The sequence below is a fragment of the Alosa pseudoharengus genome, unplaced genomic scaffold (genome assembly GCF_046254945.1).
Source record: "Alosa pseudoharengus isolate Yale_2024_CS ecotype anadromous, Long Island Sound unplaced genomic scaffold, YU_APseudo_1.1 YU_APseudo_1.1_scf_1, whole genome shotgun sequence".
NCBI classification, from domain to species: domain Eukaryota; kingdom Metazoa; phylum Chordata; class Actinopteri; order Clupeiformes; family Clupeidae; genus Alosa; species Alosa pseudoharengus.
Window position 1 is genome coordinate 47,484,414 of NW_027468564.1, and position 22,264 is coordinate 47,506,677.

General features: G+C 39.7%; 1 protein-coding gene across 2 annotated transcripts in view; it reads right to left on the bottom strand.

Moving 5' to 3' along the window:
• Positions 1-3,924: 3,924 nt before the first annotated feature.
• Positions 3,925-22,264, bottom strand: part of LOC143130910 (cytosolic phospholipase A2 gamma-like) — a 78,344-nt gene continuing 60,004 nt past the window's right edge. For both annotated transcript variants that reach the window (XM_076290195.1, XM_076290203.1), the window contains exons 14-15: positions 12,180-12,342; positions 3,925-4,971 (exon numbers count right to left, since the gene is read on the bottom strand). In XM_076290195.1, the coding sequence (XP_076146310.1) occupies positions 4,796-4,971; positions 12,180-12,342 (339 nt within the window). In that variant the 3' untranslated portion in view covers positions 3,925-4,795. The remainder of the gene's footprint in view (positions 4,972-12,179; positions 12,343-22,264) is intronic.

Here is a 22,264-nt window from a genome sequence, read left to right on the forward strand (position 1 = left end):
AAAATGTAATTTGAATACCGTCAATGTGAAAACAACTCTATTATGTAAGCTATATATAGCTACTGTTCTCCTTGCTATTTCAGTTCGTAAGTCCATACTATCCCATGGCAGAGCAAGGATTTCATGATTAGGCAAGGTTGCCCGGGGACATTGTGGCTGCCAAGAGACATTGAGCATACTTGGACCTCTGTGATAGAAGGTGAATGGTGAGAGTTACCAAATACCTGTGGGTGGTTTGCCAAATGATGGAAGCTTTTGGAATATTTCTTTTTTTTTTTTAGCTTATGCACCCTCACACTGGAGTCCCCAGTTCATATACAAAATTTGGTATCGATATGTGACCGTGTTCCTGAGATATGGACGACTTCCTATTTCGGAGCTTCGCCGCCGATTTCGTTTGGCTGTGACGGGCAAACGCTTTAGAAAATCAAAAATCCTTCTGCTAACTTTTGTGAGGCTTGGTCCAAGGATAATGTATGTCAAGTTTTGTGGCGTTCGGACCAAATTTGTGACCTGTGAAAATTTTGTTTCGCTTTCTGTTCAATCCAATATGGCGGACGAACGACACACCCACCTGGACATCACCATCTCTCTCTCTGCTGAGCAAGAGTAAGTATGCGTTGGAGGCCTTCTACTGTGGGGTTTTGGACATACATAGGGATCTTTTTTCTTGCCCTTTTCAAAATGTTTCCCACAAGCTTTGGATCCAATGTCTGTAAGACATTCTCTACAATTGAAGAGACTAGTGAAAAGGAAAAATTTCAGAATTTTCATTGAAATGAAAATTAAGTTCAATTACACATGCAACACTGGTCAGAGGGCTAAGTACTTTCTTAGCTAGGGAAAGTAGTTTCTACAACTAACTGTTTAGCTACTTAGGGGTGAAGTAAGCAGTGTAGGCTCTAATGTCCACTGCTGGTCTGGACAGACAAAAGCTAACAATATTATTTTCCATTATTCAGTAATGACTTGACCATAACAAAATGGAAGTGAATGTAAATATTTTAATAAAGATGTTCCATTCCAATTTGATTCAATCTGATTAAATTGGATCTGTGTTTCATATGAAATGTATCATTATTAAATGTAAATATAGAGCAACACTTACCTTGCAGTAACAAATGAATTTGTCAACATTCTTCTCACCACTGATAATGTGATTTGGACTTGAAACTGTATTTTGCCAGTGTTGCCATTTTGGATACCTCATACATTGAGTGACAGAACACCCTAACTTGTCATACTATATGTACATATTTGGTATTGTTGGATTCAGAACAACCCCACCTTTCCAACAAGCCATCATATGTGTTTCTATGATAATCCCTGGTAAAGCAGCTAAAGTAAATGAAAACATTCTGCATAGATATAAATTTTTTGCATGTAGGCTTATTTTAGGTGTATGTTTACATGTCTCTATTCATTCCATAGATCAAGATATTCACATCCAGTCTTTTCTAGTAGGTAAAGCAACTTCCTGACTATACACATGCCAAGTTTCAAAGTTCTTAGACAGGGCTCTACAGTGCGCCCATTTCACTCGCATATGCGAGTAAAAATGATGACGTGCGAGTGCAAAAAAATATTTAGGCGCACTGGTGCGAATGACTTCTAACCATGTCAATGTTTGTCTACAAAATACACCGCAACATCGAGAAACAGTACTGGTGCAAACCATAGAATCACGTCGCGAATGCAGCATAAAACTACACCTCCCATCAACGTTAGCAGTTTCGCGTTGGGACTCGATAGTAGTAGTCGCTTCTATGAAATCAATGAGCGCGCAGAGAAAGCGGAAAGTTAGACTAGCCAGCCAAGATGAAAAGATTGAAGAAATTAGTTCTTCCGCCTTCTATCCACCGAATTAATCGGATATAGGAGGAACAGGATAAGATTCTGAGAATGCAGTGAGAGAAGGAAAGGTAACCTAACATGCTTTTTAGCCCAGTTGATGTATTGGCTGCAATATGGTAAATATAGCTGTAGCGAACAGGCATAAAAGTAGCTTCCCGTAATACTCCCATTTTATTCAAAGGTAGAACGCTACTGACAACTCCAAGCTTCCACGCATGCTTGTTTGTTTACACCGAATACAAGCTTAAGTGCAAAACGAGTGTAGGCCTAACGTTTGGCTACTGCCCCCATCAATGCAGATATTTCAAATAAAAAAATAAAAGTATAAAAATATATATATATCCTTGATTAGACTATGTTTTGTGGAAGAGAAAATTGACTGTTTTAGTAGTAGTATTAGGCAGTATGCAGTCAGATAGGTCACATGGGCATATTTGGATTAGCTACAGGTGGATTCACAAATAAATAAATTAGCCTACATTTGGCAGGATACTTGATATACAGGCTAAATGCAAATATGGCAATGTATTATATTATTTTACATTAACAAAATGTAGGAAAATAAAACAGACTGAAAATAAAGTAGGCACTGATCTTTAAAATCCTGTTTCCTGTAGCCTAAATGTTGTCAGTCATTCTTAATATTCGCAATTGGTGCACTGGCATGTTTAACTGTTAGCTGCAGTGTAATGTTAGATTATGTCTAAGTTAAGTACAGAACTGACTGTGCTCCCAAATTTTTGTCTGTGCTCCTAAATTTTTTAACTTGGGGGCACAAGTGCTCCTGGAAAAAAATGTTAGTGTAGAGCCCTGTTAGAGCTTGTGTAATTGATCTGCACTAGTTTATATGCCTTAACTCTCATATGGACAGGCTATATTTTAGTCCTTTTTTGGTTTTGGGGTGTATAAAAATATCTGTTAATTTAACAATCTTAGCAGTAAAATATTTTTAGCCAAGAATCCATTTCATATATGGGAGACCTTAGAGATGAGGAAAAACATTGTTGGGTTTAGTTCTACCTCCGGTAGGGGTATCTCAAAAATGTGGGGCCATTGTCACTAGCCTATCAGCTGACTGGTGTTAGCGAATAGCCATAGTTGCTGTTAAAATACTAGGCTAGCACTGGGAATCTAAACACTTCAACACCGACATGTAGCCTAACATGTTCAAAACTACTGCGTGTTATGGGTTAAGACAAGAAATTTCTTGAAGCATTTGGGAACACACTGAATTAACTGGAAAATAGAGTCCCTGTTAGATTAGCTTGCTTTCAAATGCCGTTGTCCATGACCTGGCAGTTTTATGGCAAGCGGTTTTAACATGCATTATGGCAAACCGCCTACACTGGGTAAACTTGAAAGCAGAGCTCACCATTGTGTGTGCATGCATGGCAAGCTGTTTTAACATTTAAATGTATTATTCGTAGGAACAATGAGATATTGATAGTAAATTGAACATAACAGTTCAATTTCATGTTCAAAATTGTCTTATCAATAAAAAAAAAAGCAATTCATGCTTTAGACCATTTTAATTTAAAACATTTTAAAAACAAAGTACTGGTTCAGGCACCGTTTCGGCACCGGCACCGTTTTAAAAGTATTGATTTAGCACCGGTATCGGATAAAACCCAAACGATACCCAACCCTAATAATATGTGTTTGTGGCACTTACAATGACCAGAATAAATCCTGAATAAAGGTAGTGAAAATGCCCTAAAAACAGCTTAGGGTTCTAAGGGTTAAAAGAGCTTGAAGATACAGACAGAAATGTAAAAAATGTTACAACCATCTCCGTTCTCCCCCACCTACAGTATGTACAATACCCTCTAGTGACAGATAATAGTAAAACTGAGTTTCCACATGTTATCTTTTACAAGGGTAATTGACGTGACATGGCCTTTTCTCTGTCCTCCGCCACGTCAAACAAAAGTAACAAATAATTTTATTACCACTCTCTAGAAATACAACTAACTTATGTATAGTGAGGTGAACATTCATGTAGTGAACATGCACAGAAGTGTGGCTGGTATAGCAATATTTAACCCATTTACTAGAATGAAGAGACAGAAATAATCATACAGATTTTGTTTTATTTTTAATAAGGTTTGTAAAAAGTAATCTAACATTGAAAGACTGAGGATAGAAATGTTGCTCTGGAAGATTTAGTTACATAAGATGCCAATCCCCCACAAATGTAGACCTACATCACTTATGTAGTTCTTATTATTTTTCTCTTGTCAGTTAGGCCTCGGCTATAGACCTAGCAAAGCCATGCAGTCTGGTTCTATGCAACAAGCTTTCGGAAAGGTTCATATATCCAGATTAAGACCAAAGAAGATTTGCTAATTTATGTGTCATCCACGTTAGAATCAGCCTGGAGGCCAGCCGGAATTTACCCTGTCCACAAAATTTGAGTTTGGGAAATTTTGAATATAATTGAGTCTGGCTGTGTCAGGCTATGTAATAGGTAGCAACATTTATCATCTTAACTAGTAGCAATTTTACACAGAAAAACACATTAAAATTCTAAAATAATTATATAAAAAGTAACAGAGTAGGAGCAGGACATGCATGTTGGAACATGATAAACATAGTTTTTGAAGAAATCTCTTCATGTGATTATTGGAAAATAACATATGACAGAAACAAAGACCATCAGGGTCATTCTACAGAAAAGGTTGAATTTGGGTCATGAAAATCTGCTAAAATGTATTTATTTAAACATACCCAAAGCTTGTTTAATAGCATGAATTAACTTGCAAAATTTATGAATCCACAAAAAGTAGAGCTTAATGTGATATTTTTGATGATATTTTAAACAAATTAAGTAAGACATCTCACAAACATTATTCCTTTGTTCACTGCACTTCTTCAAGTCAGACTGACAAAATTTCATGTAAGTGCATGTTGATGCTGACTGCTTTGACAAAGGCCATAGAGATTATTTCTGATGCTTGCGTCGCTGCACAGCCTTTTTTATCTCACTCAGGATGTTTTCTCGGTTCATCGTCACATTTTCTGCTGCCAGATCTGCCAAGTGATTAATCTTTGTTTTGTCTCGGTAGGGCATCTGGAAGGTTCTGTATTCCTTCCTTTCCTTTTCGATTGATTCTTCATCTGTAGATTGAGACAGAGAGAGTGTGAAGCCATGATATGTAAGCCTGTAGGTAGGGATGGGCATCGTTAAGAAATTATCGATATCGATGCCATTGTCGAACCTTCTTATCGATGCGATTCCTTATCGATTCCCATATCGATTCCTGTACCTGAACACTTATAGGATGGCTTTGAGAGTTGTTGGCTTTGAATGTCTAATTTAAAGTGGTTTTAGAAAACTAATACCAAGGCTGCAATATCAATACAGAACAGTGTTTCCCCTAGATTTTTTTCCAGCAGGTGTGCTGTTGATCGTAGGAAGCCCCCCCCCCCAGAAGATTTTGAAAAAATGACTCCTTAAATGATGACTTCTGGTGGATTTTGTCGAAAGAAATTGACAGATTGAGTTACAAATTATGACAAAAAATAAAGCTTAATCACAAGCCACTGTACAAGCTATTACTATTTAGAATGCTGTGCACAAGTTAAGACATTTATTTATATAATAACATTTATTTATTTACGATACAAGGTACTGTACATTCACAAAAAATTTATGTCCTTAAAGGCTTGATTTTTCCTCTTTTTTTTAAATGAAGCCATTAAGATTAATTTCCAAAAGATTATTTGTATTCCTCCTTTTAGTCAATTTTAGCATAGTGTCTTAACTTTTGCACAGACTTCTCTTTCATGTCATTACAATGTATTGGTGCGGTGCAGGTCAAATTGAGTGCCTGTCACTTTAAGGCCGTGACGGCCAGAGAGGCTTGCTTGATTCTCACCAGTGTTGCGCGGGTCACAAGCGGCCCGCGGTCGCCCGATATTTTAATCAACCCGACCGCAACTCGGACAGCGAATATTAATCAGGACAAAATTATACCCGACCCGCGATCCGACCCGCTTATTTACAAAATGTGTGATTTTGGTTATAGCCTGCATGCAGTGTGGCAGTAGGCCATTTCTGTAAAACAAACTAATTTATTTGCGAAACTTTATGCAGTAGAACTACACGCAGTAGGCATGCAGGACATAATGTTTGCGCAGGAGAGAGAATGAGAATAAGAGCGCAAGCACGCACGCAACCACAAAGGATTAGAACACTAGGATAAGATTTGAAGGCCATGGACATACATCTTTCTTTCGAAAACAGAAATGGTGAGGCAAGGTAGGCAAGAGAGATACATTGCTGGTCAAAACGCACAAAGCTTTACTAAAGCACATCCACTGTTTAAAGTCACAAACACAACGAAGTAAGCGCGAACGGTAGATAATGCTGTGTAGTCTGTGCCATAACATTTATTCTTGCAGGCTGCCCGTTTTGGCTGTCATACTTTTAAATGGCTTCGCAAGAAGTAGGCCTACATAGACCATAACTTGTACTACCGTCATCTTCTTTAAGAACTTTTCCCAATATTTCCCATAGCCTATATCGCTTTTCCTAAAGGGGTGTCTTTATTATTTTAACCCGCGTCTTCAGCTTCTTTACTGTTGACTTTACTGTATTGATGCTTTACTGTAATGATGCTAGCCTTCTCGTGATATTTTAAGTAGGCCTATTTGTAGAAAATATATAGTTTAATAAATGTTAACTGACCCGCCCGCAAATGACCCGAATATCATTAAAATATTTTGTTTATGACTTATAACCGCGGGCAACCGCTTAATTTCGGGCAGACCGCGCAACACTGATTCTCACGGTTTTAAGCTAACTTAGTAGCGTTGTTGTGCATGGTGCAAGGATATATGGATGAAATGAATTGTGTTTTCCATGTCATTTGGTAAAATAAATGCTCAAAAGCCACTCGAAGCAAATCTATCTTGGATTATAGCAGATAAGTGTTTTGTATCATTTCTATGATTTTGGTGAGCTCTACAGGAAATTACAAACTATCTCCACAGATGTAAATGGTTGCATATACTATTACCGAAATTCAATTAAACCCACCAATAGGCTAGACCTTAGTTTCACAGCCTAGGTATGTTAGCATCACAGGGCTTGAAAGCATTGACTGTATAACAAACAAAAAAAAAAAATTGGTTCCTTGGTTAACATAATGTAGGCTACGTTTTTTTGCACAAAATTGGTCTGCTAATAAAGTTAAAACATAAACACAAACAAACGTGATCTCCTGTGGAATCCCTGACTGCGCCTTCAACGTTAGCCTATTATTTGTTGACATTGAACATGAACAAACAGCAGCTGTTCCCTAACTTCACTTGCGTGCGTTTTTTTAATTAGGCAATTTTTTGCAGCAGAGCTTGAATTCTAGGAGTGGAGCTGCTGACTAGCCTACATTGTAGGGGAAACACTGCAGAAGTTGAATGCTTTAACATTTCTAAATTTCACATACTATGACGTTGTGCCGCGACGTGGGAATGGATGTTCGGAATCGTTAGTGGAATCGTTAACGTGTGTACGTGTACGATTCCGATGGATCGGAACGTTTGGAACCGGTTCCAAACCGGAAACTGGAACCGATACCCAAGCCTGCCTGTAGGAGTGGCTCTTGGCCACAGGGAGCCACAAATCAGCCTGAAATTAGGTTAATTAGAATAAAATAAATTTGATAAATTAGATGAGAGGACACATACCACTATCTTCTCTGTGTGAGCAATAGCCCACTCTGACACCATTAGCCTAGCTTAGCATAATTCACTGGAATTAGGTTATACTAGTTAGCCTATAGCTCCCTTTAAACTATAGGCTAACTTTGCCGCACATGGATCATAGATATTAGATATTATCGTCTTTGGCTTATCAGCATGGATCTTTCTACAGTCATTTCACATTTTGAACAAGTTCTGGTCGCGTCCTGAGCAGCTCAAAAGATGCCGTATTCTCGTGCTGCATTTGGTTGTTCCAATGAAAGGAATAACAATTCACAGTTGAGCTGTTTACTGCTTTCTCCTGCTTTTTATGCACTAAAGGTGCATTTATCCTGTCCAGAGCTAAATGGCTTGAAGAAGGGGAACACAATTCACTCCATTTCTTTAACTTAGTAAAACAATAACAACATTAAAAGACTAGATATTGATGGGGTTATTACAGAGAACCTGAAATAAATAGTCAGCTTTTGTAGTAACATCATTAGGGGTCCAAGCAGAGAAGCTATAGTACTCCTATTGTTATTATTATTATGTTCTTATTATTTTTCCCTTGTCAGTTAGGCCTCGGCTATAGACTTAACAAAGCCATGCAGTCTGGTTCTATGCATCGAGCTTTCGGAAGGGTTCATCTATCCAGATTAAGGCCAAAGGGGATTTGCTAATTTATGTGTCATCCACATTAGAATCAGCCTGGAGGCCAGCCTGAATTTACCCCGTCCACAAAATTTGAGTTTGGGAAATTCTGAATATAATTGAGTCTGGCTGCATCAGGCTATGTAATAGGTATTACATAGCTATACAGAGAACCTGAAAGAAATAGTCAGCTTTTGTAGTAACATTTATTATTAGGGGTCCAAGCAGCGAAGCAGAAAAGACTTCCTAAGGGCTGTATTTTGCACACTGGCACATGGCGTAAAACTCGTTTTCCACCCGGCGCAAAGTTTAATTCCTTATTTTGCACGTTTAATTTTTAAACAATGCGCCCAGGGGTGTGGCCATTAACAACTTAGGGAGTGGCTTAGCGCATTGTCTAAAAATCGCTATTGTACCCCGGGTCAGAAGTCTATGGCGAGTTGTTTACCGGTATATGTTATTTTAAGAGTGCATTGTCAACAGTCATATTGGCGGTCCGTGCACCTATCATCCATGAACGCACACCAGCGCACGTCCATGCAAAACATTACAAATTACACGATTACAATGGGAATCATAATTAGAATAAAGATATTACGAAATACTGTACATCTCATGATGAGTAGTTATTCACCATCATTTGCAAATTGGTAATGATGGTGAAAAGTGATTAGGGAAGAGGCGAGAGACACGTACGGAGCACAGCTGAAGACGCACTGTTACGAGATATAAGCAACTCCTCTGCAGGATAAATGTTTTTTTATTCAGTCATTTGAGCAATATTAGGGTAAGTGTTGCTTTTTCCAGCCTATGTTTTCGATGGTAACCCATTGTCAGTCAATAGTGAAAGTAACTGCATATAACTGTCTTGTCGTTCACTGACACCATGGTGAAGTTAGTTTCACTTTGCCAATGAGTTCAAATAATAGAGTGCAAATGTGTGAAGGCTATGCTAGGTTTTAGTAAAGTATGGTTAAGTGGAATGACTATTCCATACGGTCTCGCAAGCAGCCTCCTTCAAATGCGTTGCATGTATTTGACATCGCGCTTTGCGCGGTTAAAGGGAATGACAGATGTCATTCTCATTGGTTTAAATGATGTAACGCCCCAAACACACCCATGACTGATTAAAAAAAAAATAGGAACACCTTGTTGCGCCATACGCTCGACGAAAACCCTCCCAATGTGGAATGGACACCCTACTAAATTTGAATAAGCTTTTGACGAGTGACGATGTGCTTTTGACTGTCATGATAGGGCCCTATGTTTATATATTCTCTATTATTATATTGTTTCTCATTTCTTAAATGTACAATTTGCACAATTCATGGAAGTGAAAGTACTATGGGGAAACTGGAGGATAGTTTGGCTCTGCTGTCTGACCACGCCCAGTTTACCTGCTGGGAAACCCTGTAGCTCTGGAGCAGGGGCTCAGACTCCAGTATAAATTGTTTGCTAGCCCAGAGTTTGCCCATTTTGTTCATCCCAACCCAGCACTCCAGTGTGTCCTGCTTTGTGTGGGTGTTCGAGTTAAGGTGAGTTATCACTGGGAATAAGCAAAGTGAAGCTTTATGAAACACTGAAACCTTTGAAGCAATTGTGCCAGATTGTTTCGAGGCTTTGAAACAATTCTGACACCTCAGAGCTGTTTAGGGTGAAACAAAGCTGTCAAATCGAAGATGCAGTCTGTTCGTCCGTGGCTCGCTGTGTTACCTATGTTCAAAGTCCTATAGTTAAAAACTAAGCAGTGATGTTCTTGGTCAATAACTGGATGGGAGACCACATCAAGTGACAGTAAAGTGAAGCTTATTGCTGCCGCTAGTGTTCTCATAAAAACTCTCAATGTTGCAATGTGTGTGCTTTTTGACCATTCTGAGAGTTGTGGTTAATGATAAATGGAAATTCTGTCCATAGGGGGCACTACATTAGCATCTGCAGCCATAACCATAATAGGTACAGACGCTATATTTTTACCATAGGTCCCATCATTTCCATCATTCACATTTTCCTTCCATTTTCCAAAAACTCAAAAGTGAAACTAATCTATCTTTTCCTTGACCATTGATCTAATGGCTACAAAATTTGGTACACTATCATCTTCGGACCAAGCTGAACAGTTTGGCTTTTTTCGATTTTTCATTTGTCGCTCCGTCTGAAAGTTACACATCAATCCACTTTTGGGATGTGGCCTATAACGATTATATTACCTATATTGTATCTGATAAAGATCCAATTTTATTCAAACTTACACACAATCAATACTACATTCTCTGGAAGCACACCAAATCTTGTACAATACGGTCGAAACGGGGCGCTACAGCCCCCACTTTCATCCTGCTGTACACATTCATCCTTCTTGCCATTTTGCTTGGACCCTGACAATCACCGCTTGTGGTTATATTATTGTTATTATAGTATTATTAATTATCAAGGATTAGATAACTCAAATTCCACTCTAAGGCTGTTATGTGACAGACCTATTACGGTGGAGGAGATTAAGAATCCATAAATGACCTGAAAATAACAGAGCACCAGATGGTGTCATCATATCCTTTGATTTCAGCAAAGATCCTTGATTACTAGCAAGATAGACCAACGTAATTCGTTACTATGGGAGCAAAACGGGACAGTTCCGGTCCGCATAAGTGGGAGTGTCACCTTACATCACTAAATAAACTTTCTCTCTTGACAAGCAATAAGAGCAGATAAACATAATTGTGTTTACAGTATTATTTTCTATAATTATGTATGATGCCAATGAATCGTTCTTTAGGACATGGAATTAATAATTTAATTAGTCTGTGAACCGAGCTAGCTAACGCTAGATTAAAACGCTATACAAGTGAATGGGAGTAGCTCTGGCAATACAGCTATGCGCTAACAAGTGACTAGTAGTTGAAGGACTTCGCTTAAACTTAATATACTGTTGCAAGTTCACTTTAACTAATGCCAGTAATGTTATTCAGCTAGTTGTCTTTTCAAAAAAATGACACTTCTCTGTTTAAAATGTTACCTTAGCTAATAGGCTAGCTAGCATGCTAACAACCAGACCGTAACTGGCAGCAGCATGGTCTGATATCAAGTTATTTTATTACAAATCCGAACACTAAAAAATTACACTATTAGGCTTGAAATTATCAAAAACACTTACAGATTAAGACAAAATTTTCCAAATAACCCTCAACAAATCCAGAAAAACATAAACATAAAGACATAAAATTCCACAAGTCTCCATTGACATTAGTGCAGCGAGGGCTTACTCTGGTCTGCATAAAGGGACCCCCCCCCCCTTGCAATAATCGAACGTGGAAGTTGTCGAACGTTTGCGCCTCTCGCTCCGCTTTAACCCTCACTGATTTCAGTCATGGAGACCCCTTTGAGGTGATAACACCCAATCAACGTTAACAAGATTCCTTATTATCTGATGGCATATTATTACGGACATTTATTTACTACAGGAAATAAACTACATACACTCCATACACTCCAGACTGCAACTTTTCAGTAAGCTAACTGAGTGGCAGGCATCATTCTTTCTTTGCTTTTCTCTGTTACTTAGTGATAAGTGTGAATTGTGCTGTTATAATGTAATAAGTAGATGAACCGCATAGCGGTACAAAATATGGCCGCCACTCAGTCCCATACATCCTCTCTGCGAAAATAAATGGCCCCCAGGGACCAAACATTTTTTTTTACGTAAAAGTCTAGTGGGGCTACATGACCACCAAGTTTCATGTGCACTGGTGTTTCTGTGTCCCAGGAATCGTTCACCAAAAATTAAGAAGTTGATGACTGTGGGAAAAAAACTTTGACAATCCCTATATGACCGTTACGCCAGCGGCGGTCATAAGTAAAGTAGTAATTATGTTGTTGCCAGAAAGAAAATCATGGTAGCTTTTCATTGGTTGTTTTGTGTGTGATTTGGATTATTATGAAGTGTATGCTCTGAGGTGTATGCTTTAATAAAAAACACAATATAAGTAACTCACCATAACAGTTGTCCATGTTAAAGAGGGGAATGTGGATTACAGTTGGTTTGCCTCTTTCTTCAAAAACATAGTAGGACTTTGGGCATCCAGGGTCCAATGCAAAGTCCCCTTTAGGGAAGGGATGGCTGTTCTTGTGTGCATAATCACTGGCCACCCTCAGTGTCTGAGTATGGGAAAACCCAATAGTGATTGTAATAATTACAATAGTAAGTGGTAACATTAGATTGGGCTAGATTCGATTAGATTCAACTTTATTGTCATGCAGGGTACAAGTACAGAGACATGCAGTTAGCATCTAACCAGAAGTGCAAAAAAGCAGAAAAGTGCAATGTGAATATCGGTCACGAGATGCTGCGTCGAATATGCTATGGGAAGAGTCCCTTTAGGACGACCTGCTGAAGCTGTATAACACCAAAGAGCCAATCACCTGGCTCCAGGCACGCACGCCCTAGACCCACCACCGTTCAGGCTTTTACGCTTACCACTTCCGCTTCAGGCTCTTCTGCTCTCAGTAGTAAACAGACCGCTGGCTAGTATGCAGGCTACCTGACCGCTAGGGCAGTCTCTTCGTAGTGGATATATCTCTAACTTGCGCCAGCCACAGACCGAGAGTTGTATACCAAAAGCGTCACGTCGCCGAGATTATATCAGCTCTTGTCACACGCCAGTTTTCCCTGTTATCTCTTCTCGCCGCTTATCAGACGATTGCAGGGCTGCCAACTTTTCAAAAAACCTTGGAATGAGATTTGGTGGGGCCAACCAAAATTTTGCTGCGTAAATTTTTGTTTGGCTCATTCAGCATTATACCGTACTGTAAAAAAAACGTACATCAGTGGTTCTCAGGTGTAGGGACCAGGCATGGACGGATTATGAGCTTTCGGGCCCCTGGGCCCAGATGTATTAAGGGCTCCCCACTAATTGTCGCATATGTGGAAGGGGGGTTTGGGGGTACTCCCCCAGATTTTTTTTAATTTGTTTAATGTGATTTCCTGTATTCTGGTGCATTTGGGGAATGGGCAATACTAAATTCAATCAGATTCATAGCCTACATCCTGATGTGTTGATATTGAGGCAATGATTCCATGCAAAGGCTTGGGCTTCAGGCCCCCCTGACACCTTGGGCCCCTGGGTGCAGTAATCCATCCCTGGGACCAGGGTCCCAGAGTTATATGAACATTGGTATCAAAGGGATCTAGCCTACTACTAGGACCATGGGCGTCGGAGGCATTGTGAAAGTGGGTTGGATATTTCAGCGGGGGGTATGGGGGTCCTCCCCCAGAAATTCTGGTACATTTTAACAGGTTATTTAGATACTTCTATATAACAAAATAAAGCCAGCCTACGAAATTAATAAAAAGTAAATCATGCATAATTTAAAAATAACTCAATAGGCTACTTGGCTACGCAATAAGGTTTCCATTACAGCACCGCGGACGTTCAATGAACGCATGAAAGCGGATGGTTTGTTTGAAATCCCGACACTCTTTCAACTACATGGAACGTAATAGTGATCATCAAATACCTCCCCAGATTTCAGTGCCCATCAGTCCCAACATTTAACAATATAATCAAACAGTCCAAAAGTAAATTAAATATCAAACTAAACCGAAAATGTCATGCTTTTGAAGGCCGACCAGTATGCCGCTCCAAGAAACGCATGTCTCAAAATAAAACTCGCATAAGAAATAAAGGGCTGTCTCGAATACAATCCTGCCCCTAAAGGCCTGTACTTTGTCTTAAGACCCCGGCCATAATTTGAGGATTTACTGTATCTAAGTAGACAAACTGGCTTCAGATATCCAACAGAGTGAATAGAGATTGTCTTAGCTGTGGTTAGTGACGTGATGCTGTTAATGGGGAGTTTTACATAGCCTAGTGTAAACCTATAGGTTATTATTTATTTGGCGTACCTATAAGGCTTTTTACCTTATCAAAAGTGAGGGGGACGACTGATCTCTTCAACACTGCGGGGGATTTGGCGCTTGTCACTGTGTGTGTGACCGAAGCGGAATGGGAGAATGCGTGTAACAAAAAACAAAAAAAAAAGTTTATGAGCGATTTACGCGCAAATGGGAGAATCCAATGAAAATGACAATGAAGCACTAAACAGATGCTGAAAACAGCACTGGTATTTCGCACGGCAAAAGTGTGTGTGTGTGTGTGGGGGGGGGGGGGTCCAAACTAACAATTTTAAAAAGTGGGTGGGTGTTTTGTAAGAATTTAAGAAATGTTTGTATATTTTAACTTTTAAATGCATCAATCAGGTGCACTTTCAAAATAAATTCAGAGGTCAGACTTGCTTATTTTTATAGAAATATTTGTGCTGTACCCTAAGCTATTTTGCACTTCAGAATTATAACCATGCACACACAGGTGGAATAGTTATAGTGATATTGTAATAAGTTCACAACCACAAAAACATATGCTACATTTCACAGTTCAGAAATGTTCAAAAATGTGTGTACATTTCAGCACTCCATGAAATTATGCAGAAGTGGTCACCTGTGTTATTCAGCTAGTTTATTTAAGATAATATATTGGTCATTGTAATGGCCATAGCCTATAGCCTACATGCTATTCCTTTTTCAGGATGTAGCCTACCCATATCTACATGATGTGAATGTTTGCATATGGCTTATGTCAGGCTTTATATCAATATTTGTGTCTCGTTATTTGATTTTCTTCATATTTTTGTATTAATGTCACTAGGAAGCATGCCAATATAAATATATTCATTTATCTGTAATGGGATTGGCTGGAACCTGACAATATAAGAACCATGATAGTGGGATAATCTATGGCTGAGCAATTTACAAAAATTTATGTAGGCCTACTGACAAGTAGTTTACATTAGAATACATTATAATTTCGCCCCAATGAGGCTATGTAGAAATGTGTTGCAATTTCAAAACCGGATTACTCAGGAACCACTTATTGCACAGAGGCATGCTTTATATCCTCGTATTCGGTAGGTTTGCTGTTTATTGTGAAATAGGGTTTTCCACGTGTTGTGTGAAGGGTTAGTGAAATATTAAACCGAGAGTAATGGGTAAATGCAAATATGATTAGCCTAAATTGCACGTCGTTTCAATGTTAATTCTCTCGCGAAGCATTTATCACAGCAACTTGGCGCTAATATCATTGGAAAGCTTAGATTCCGCACGTTCACATGATGTGTAATATAGCATATGTATAGGTTTAGTTTAGTTGAACCTCATCTGCCAGGTATTTGACCTACCAGGTTGACACAGCGTGAAAAATACTCAATAATACTCAAAGCATACCTGAAGCCGGGGAAATGCGGGGGGGGATGCGCCTGGGATGGCTTCTGAAGTAGCATCGCAAATGAGAGAACATTTTGAAAATTCCAGACAGGGGGTGCTCTTGAACCCTCTCACCGTCTCTGAAAGCATAACCGTGGCTCAACAGGTAGATCTATAGATAGGCTAAACTCATTTTTCAGGCATCTGACCGACCGGGTTGACACTTCAGCGTGAGAAATCGGGGGTGTGGCGTGTGAGCGTGTGAAACTAATCAAATGCGTGTGTCTCACGGCCAATGCGTGAGAGTTGGCACCTATGCGATTGTTGTTCTACGCAGCCCGGTGACTTCGTCGGAGCTTACTTTGTTCTCCACGGGCTGTTCAGACTACACTCTCGGATAAGTTGGATTGTACTGACGACCTACGTGTTATTTAACCTGGAGCTTGCCTCGGCATAAAACAACGCAGCCTACCTTGAGCCACGCTCGGTGACTGGCTAACGTTACTGTCCACAAGCACGGTAGCCTCGCCTGGAGCCCAGCTCGGCCACAGGCTAGCCTCTGTCAAACACAAACACGGAGCGGTTTACCTTGAGCCCAGTTCAGTAACCGCTAGTCCCAGTCAAGCACAATCACAGCAGCCTTATCTTGAGCTCCGCTCGGTAACAGGCTAGCTCACGTCAAGACACACCGCCTCGCCTTGAGCCCCGCTCGGTAGGGTAGCTAACATTCCATTCCTTAAGTAGGCCTAGGCCTATGCCACATTGATTTTGTTAAGGTAATTTGAGAGTTCTTGTTCCTGCTTTAATTGCGTAATGCCCTCGAGAGTTGAGACAACTTCGTGGATAGCTTCTAGCGTCTCTTCCTCCGTCGCCATTGTTGCTATGCTGTTGAACTACAAGCTTCCCTGGACTACAAGCAACTCGGCAGGCAAGTTCCGCGTCATCACTCAACTGTTCGCTGATTGGGGCGGTCGTACGCGAACCACATACTGTCGGTTGGGCCAGACTACGTGCGAGGCTGAAATCAAATTTTGTAGTTGTAAAGGTCATGTAAAAAAAGATGAGACAGCACAAAGCGCTGTCTCATCTTTTTTTTTAAAGTCAAACCATGTTCATATAGGTCATTAAAAAAATAAATAAAGAAAGTATTTTCCCAATCCATTCAGCCCAGTCCTATGCCCAGCTAGCTCCATTCAAACTTAGTCATGTGTACAGTTGTATAGATTATTACATTGAGAAACACACTTTCATACAGATATTAGGCACATCCACGCATCATTATTATTCAAGTTAAGTTACTCATCATTGCCCGGCAAGAAGTCCACAATCAATTCAATTGTCTTGCCACGATCTGTGGAGCTTACAGACAACGTTATATTACTATAGGTTCTGTATGCTATTTAAAGCCGACCTAACGATGAGTCCCTTCATGATGGTGTGTTGCAATGCATTCTGGGTGCTGTGCTGTGATCCGACGGCTCGTCACCTGACCCACCAAACACAACGATGCTTGAACCAGAGCGCTTGAACTAAACGTAGTAAAAATAAATAGCTACCAAGGCTCCAAATAGCAACACACTTACACCGTAGCATAATCGGGGTATCTACATGTAAACCGAAGCATTCAGAACTGTGTAAGTCTACAGGCAGTTTATTAAAAAGAAAAACAGTACCGTTCACATCTCGTTCACACAGACGGGCGCCATCTTGAGACAACACAACTCTCTGGGATGTGGCGTAATCTCGCGTGAAACCTTGTTGCCAGAACAGCAGGAAGAGGTAACAGGATAGCAGCACGAAAGATACACAGGATGCACACGAATTCGAACGAATTTGAAGACATCGAAGAACGAACCCTTTTAGTTTGATGGACGTCCTTATCAGTCTATGGTCTAACTTATGAACGTGTTGGGTCAACGTCAACGATAAGTAAGATAGGCTAACGTAAACGTTAGCTATTTGCTGTTGTCATATGCTATATGCTTTACGTGATGGCCATTTATCACACTGTTTGCAATGAAGTGAATGGAGTCATTTTAGGTAGTACTTTTACGAGGTCTGTAGTTCTGTCAAAATGTATCTTATCGTTGAACAGACTACATGGTTATCTTCCTTAGACTTCGTAGATGTAGTTACTACAATTTGGAAGCGAAATTCGAAGTGTAAATATGGTTTTAATGTGTAAACAGAACTACTGCGATTTTGCGAGCTAGAAAAAAGGAAGTGAAGTGAATGGAGTCATTTTAGTTACTACTTTCACAAAGTCTGTAGTTCTGTCAAAATGTATCTTATCGTTGAACAGACTACATGGTTATCTTCCTTAGACTTCGTAGATGTAGTTACTACAATTTGGAAGCGAAATTCGAAGTGTAAATATGGTTTTAATGTGTAAACAGACCAACCACGATTTTGCAATGAAGTGAATGGAGTCATTTTAGGTACTACTTTCACAAAGTCTGTAGTTCTGTCAAAATTGATCTTATCTTGAACAGACTACATGGTTATCTTCCTTAGACTTCGTAGATGTAGTTACTACAATTTGGTAGCGAAATTCAAAGTGTAAATATGGTTTTAATGTGTAAACAAGACGCCTGATGTTTAATATATGTTAATGAATGGGCACAGTATTATTGTGTACAGTAATGGGCTATCAGTAGTATGTAAACAGTTCATGTGTTATGTGATTTACATAAACTAGTAAACAACAGAAATGTTAAAAGCTGGTATTGTGTTTCCTGAATTCTTACATTCAGGCATTCAAATGAAATGTAATTAAATAGCATATCAATCATGCAACAATGCAAAAACAATGAAACTAGTGTAGGCCTAATTATATTTTACATTAGTAAAGCAGTACTCTGATGTGCATGATTTCACAAACTTTTGTGAACAATCTTAGCACTTTAAACATTGACTGTTTTGAAGTGCATGTATAGCAATATAGTATAAAAATAATAATAATTGTGATATCATTACAATTTGATGGGGGGGTGGGAGGAGGGGGTGGGTTCATGTAGGTGGGCCCTATGACCCCAAAGTATGCCTTGACTGGGCCTCAGGTCAAAGAAGTTTGAGAGGCTGATGTAGACGACAAAGGAGGGGGTGGGTTCATGTAGGTGGGCCCTATGACCCCAAAGTATGCCTTGACTGGGCCTCAGGTCAAAGAAGTTTGAGAAAGGCTGATGTAGACGACAAAGCAGCAAGGAGGCGTCGTGTGATCATTTAAACAAGTTTTATGACAAGGTCGATGAGGGTGGGAAAAATCGTACATTTCTGTGCAAACTTTGCCCGCACTTCAGTCACATTCAGTCACATTGTCTTTTAAGAAAATGTAGTCCATTTTTCGGTTCCAGCAGCCAACAACCTCAGAACTGACCCTTCAGGCCTCTCAGGAGGCCTGGCCTCCTAACCTAGTGACCACCATAGCAACCAGCATGATTGCCCTAGCAACCAGCATAGCAACCACTATATTTATGCGTTTTAGCTTATTGGATGTTGCGTTAATGCAGATAACTTTTTATCCGTGTGCCCGATTTTCATAAATGAGGTACCGTTGGAATCCTTGGATGAGGCCGAGTTCCATGCCCCTGATCAAACCCACTCTTGCAGTTCCTCGGAACCGCAATTCTAGTTTGCATATTAATAACGTCAGCACGTCGTACCTCCCCCCCCCCCCCGTTTGCTTTTCTCCTACTCATATAGGCAACTTTAAGGGCCTAGTTTAAATATACTTTTATATTTATTGATAGGCTACACCAGGGGTCTCCAACCTTTTTGGGAATGAGGGCTACCTGAAGACCCGAAATCATATGGAGGGCTACTCATTTAAAACAAACATACCCTCACCCCTTTTTTGCGAGGGTAGTCCTCCTAAATAATAGGCCTATGTGATTTTTAGTATTAATATTGTGCAGGCCTATACGTCTTTATATATTAAGCAACTGTATTTTCAAATTTAATATCAATAACCTATGCAACACTACCAACATTTTTGTTCAGTTTGTTCATTTCAAAGTTTGCATGGGGAATCTAATCTATTTTTTTTTTTTTACAAAAAAAACTATCTTTTTGTGCAATTAATAATTTGGGTTACAATTTGTACCCAATTTATACCCACCCACCAATATGAATTCAGGGGTTGTTTAAGTTCTGATTTCAGTGGACAATTCGGTTTTAACATTTCAATAGTAATCGCCCACACCACCCTAACATATGAAAACTCCTTTTAAAGTTATTGCACACCTGAAATGATCCATGATCTGACAAAAAAGGGTAATGCTAGGGGTGGGCGATATGGCCTAAAATTCATATTGCGGTATAATTTGGGACACAGACGGTAAACGGTATATATTGCGGTATAATTTGGTGTGTGAATTTCAATATAGGTCTAGCAGGTTCTTGCATAAAATAGTCAAGATTGTTACTTATTTAAAAATGTATTGGGTATAAAAATTATCAAAGTTTTATTTAGCCTATTCACTGCAGTAGACCGGCATCACTGTATGAAACATTACAAAAACATGAAACATGACATATTACATAGAACTGTAAATCATCTGATAATCTAATATTTACAGGTATCTAGGCTATATATAACATTTATTTTATATTTGGCCTGTTATAAAATCATGTATTGAACAATTTAACCACAGCTCAGCTTTAAGAAACTCAAATAGCCTAGATGCATGCTTAGCATTTTGTGATCATTAGGCTAAGGCTACTTTCACAAACTCAGTCAGCTGTCCTCTGATTTACCAATATCTAGGCGATATTTGTAACATTTATTTTGTATTTGGCCCGTTATGAAATCATGTGGAACAATTTAAACACATTGTAAAACTTAAAGCCCAAATTTGGAGACATCCATGCATGTCGAAATTTACTGCAAATTCAAAACTGGATTACTCTGGAACGGCTAACTGTACAGGGGACTGCTTTACACCTTTGTGTTCGGTAAGGTCTGCTGTTTATTTTGATATATGGTTTGTCGTGTGTTAAAAGAAGGGTTCGTGAAGTATTCCACCGAGATGAATGGGTTGGGAGATCATGGGACGCAAAACCTTCAGTAGAATGTATGATTAAATTGAATTATATTATTTACTTTTCTCGCGAACCGTTCAACTAAGCAATTATCGGTAACATCGTTTAAAAGCTGAGAAAAAGCTCTTTCATGTGATACTTGTGATGTCTGTGTGATGTATACTTCGCGAGTAGTTCAACTGAGATTAATGGAATTTGGACGCACTTTCTTTCTTGCGCAGTCACTTTCTCCACTGCGTAAAATACTCAATTAATTTGCGCTGTGAATGCTTAGGTTATTTTGACAGGTTCTATATATATATATGGGCCTCACGGCCAACGCAAGAGGCAACGACGTGGCCGCCGTGAAATTCCTACCCTGTTTGGGGGTTTATGTCTGTATTTCTCCTAAGTTATAAGTCTAAAGTTAGCGTCTTTATCGTGATATGTTTCCCTTTTAGTTCTCCCTCGTGTGTGATCATTTTTGTGTGGGGGGCTGCGTCCACCCCTGTATGTGTAGCGTGTGTGTGTAGCCTACTTGACCTGCTCCGTATGTATTGTGTTCTGGGTCTGTGTCACTGCTCTCGTTCTCAGCTAATAAACCTTGTGATTGGACAACTGTCTGTGTCGCTATCAAATCGTTACAATACCTTCACCGCTCGCAGCCATTTTTCCACACCTGTGGCCTCCTCGTGGTTGCTGCCGGTCCCGGCAGGCCAAGCGTGTTGCAATTTGATGACATAATGACCTATCGCAATATGCCAAAAATCTCTATCGTTGGCCAAATTTTTATCGCATACCGCTTATACCGTTTATATCGCCCAGCCCTAGGTAATGCACAGTCCTGCTCAGTCATGCATGCTATAACTTTTCAGCGCTATTATACGGCAGTTGCCTACGGAGGAGAAAAGGCCTGTGAGCTAAAGCAATTGTTTTTCAGTCCTTGAACAATCATGCAAGAACCGTATTTGACGAACATGGAATGGCCACAGAACTTTTGCAAAGATATGCTTCCATTGGCTACACCAGACAAGCAAGTTTTTTCCCCCTTTACTGTCTATGCGTGCGAGCAGCGTGTATGCGCTCCGCTTCCGTTGTTGTTTAAAGATTGAATGGGAAACGGATTTGGAGCCAAAGGATAAAATTTAACGCAGCTACAATTTGTAAGGTATTACCAATATCAATTTAATGTTACAGATGTATGGCTACATACATTCTTAAAATGGTTCTTGTCTAGACTTAAATATCTATTGAAAACTTCACAATGGAGCGTGTTTTTAGAGCGTGATCTGCAGGCTACCTGTTGGCTATTTTTAGAAAGTGCGCTGGGGGCGCCTCATAGTCGGCACCATGTTGAAGACCACTGGGCTACACTTTACTGCCTATCATCTAGACTGATTATAACGTGACCATGGGGTAGCCTACACGCAATGTAGGCTACCCTTACGGCAATGGCTATATTTTGGATATATTTAGGCTACATAATATAGGCTTAAATGTCACTCGGACAGACCGATAGAATTTTTTTTTTTTTACTCAGCCGACAGTCCTGCATCAACTTGCATTGACAACATTGAAGCTAGGCCTACATAGCCTAAACGAATGCTATAGGTTTTTCGAACATGTATGTTCGATTAACTATCTGCTTTGCTTGTGAATGAAGTTGTAGCCTACTTCCTTTGTTCAATTGTTGAACGATGCTGGCAAGCGTGTCCCTGTTTCCCTGTCATCATATCATTGCTCTCGTCTCGTTGACTCTCTTGTTTTAATTTCACCCGAAGTTGCTGCACCTTCCAATGACCG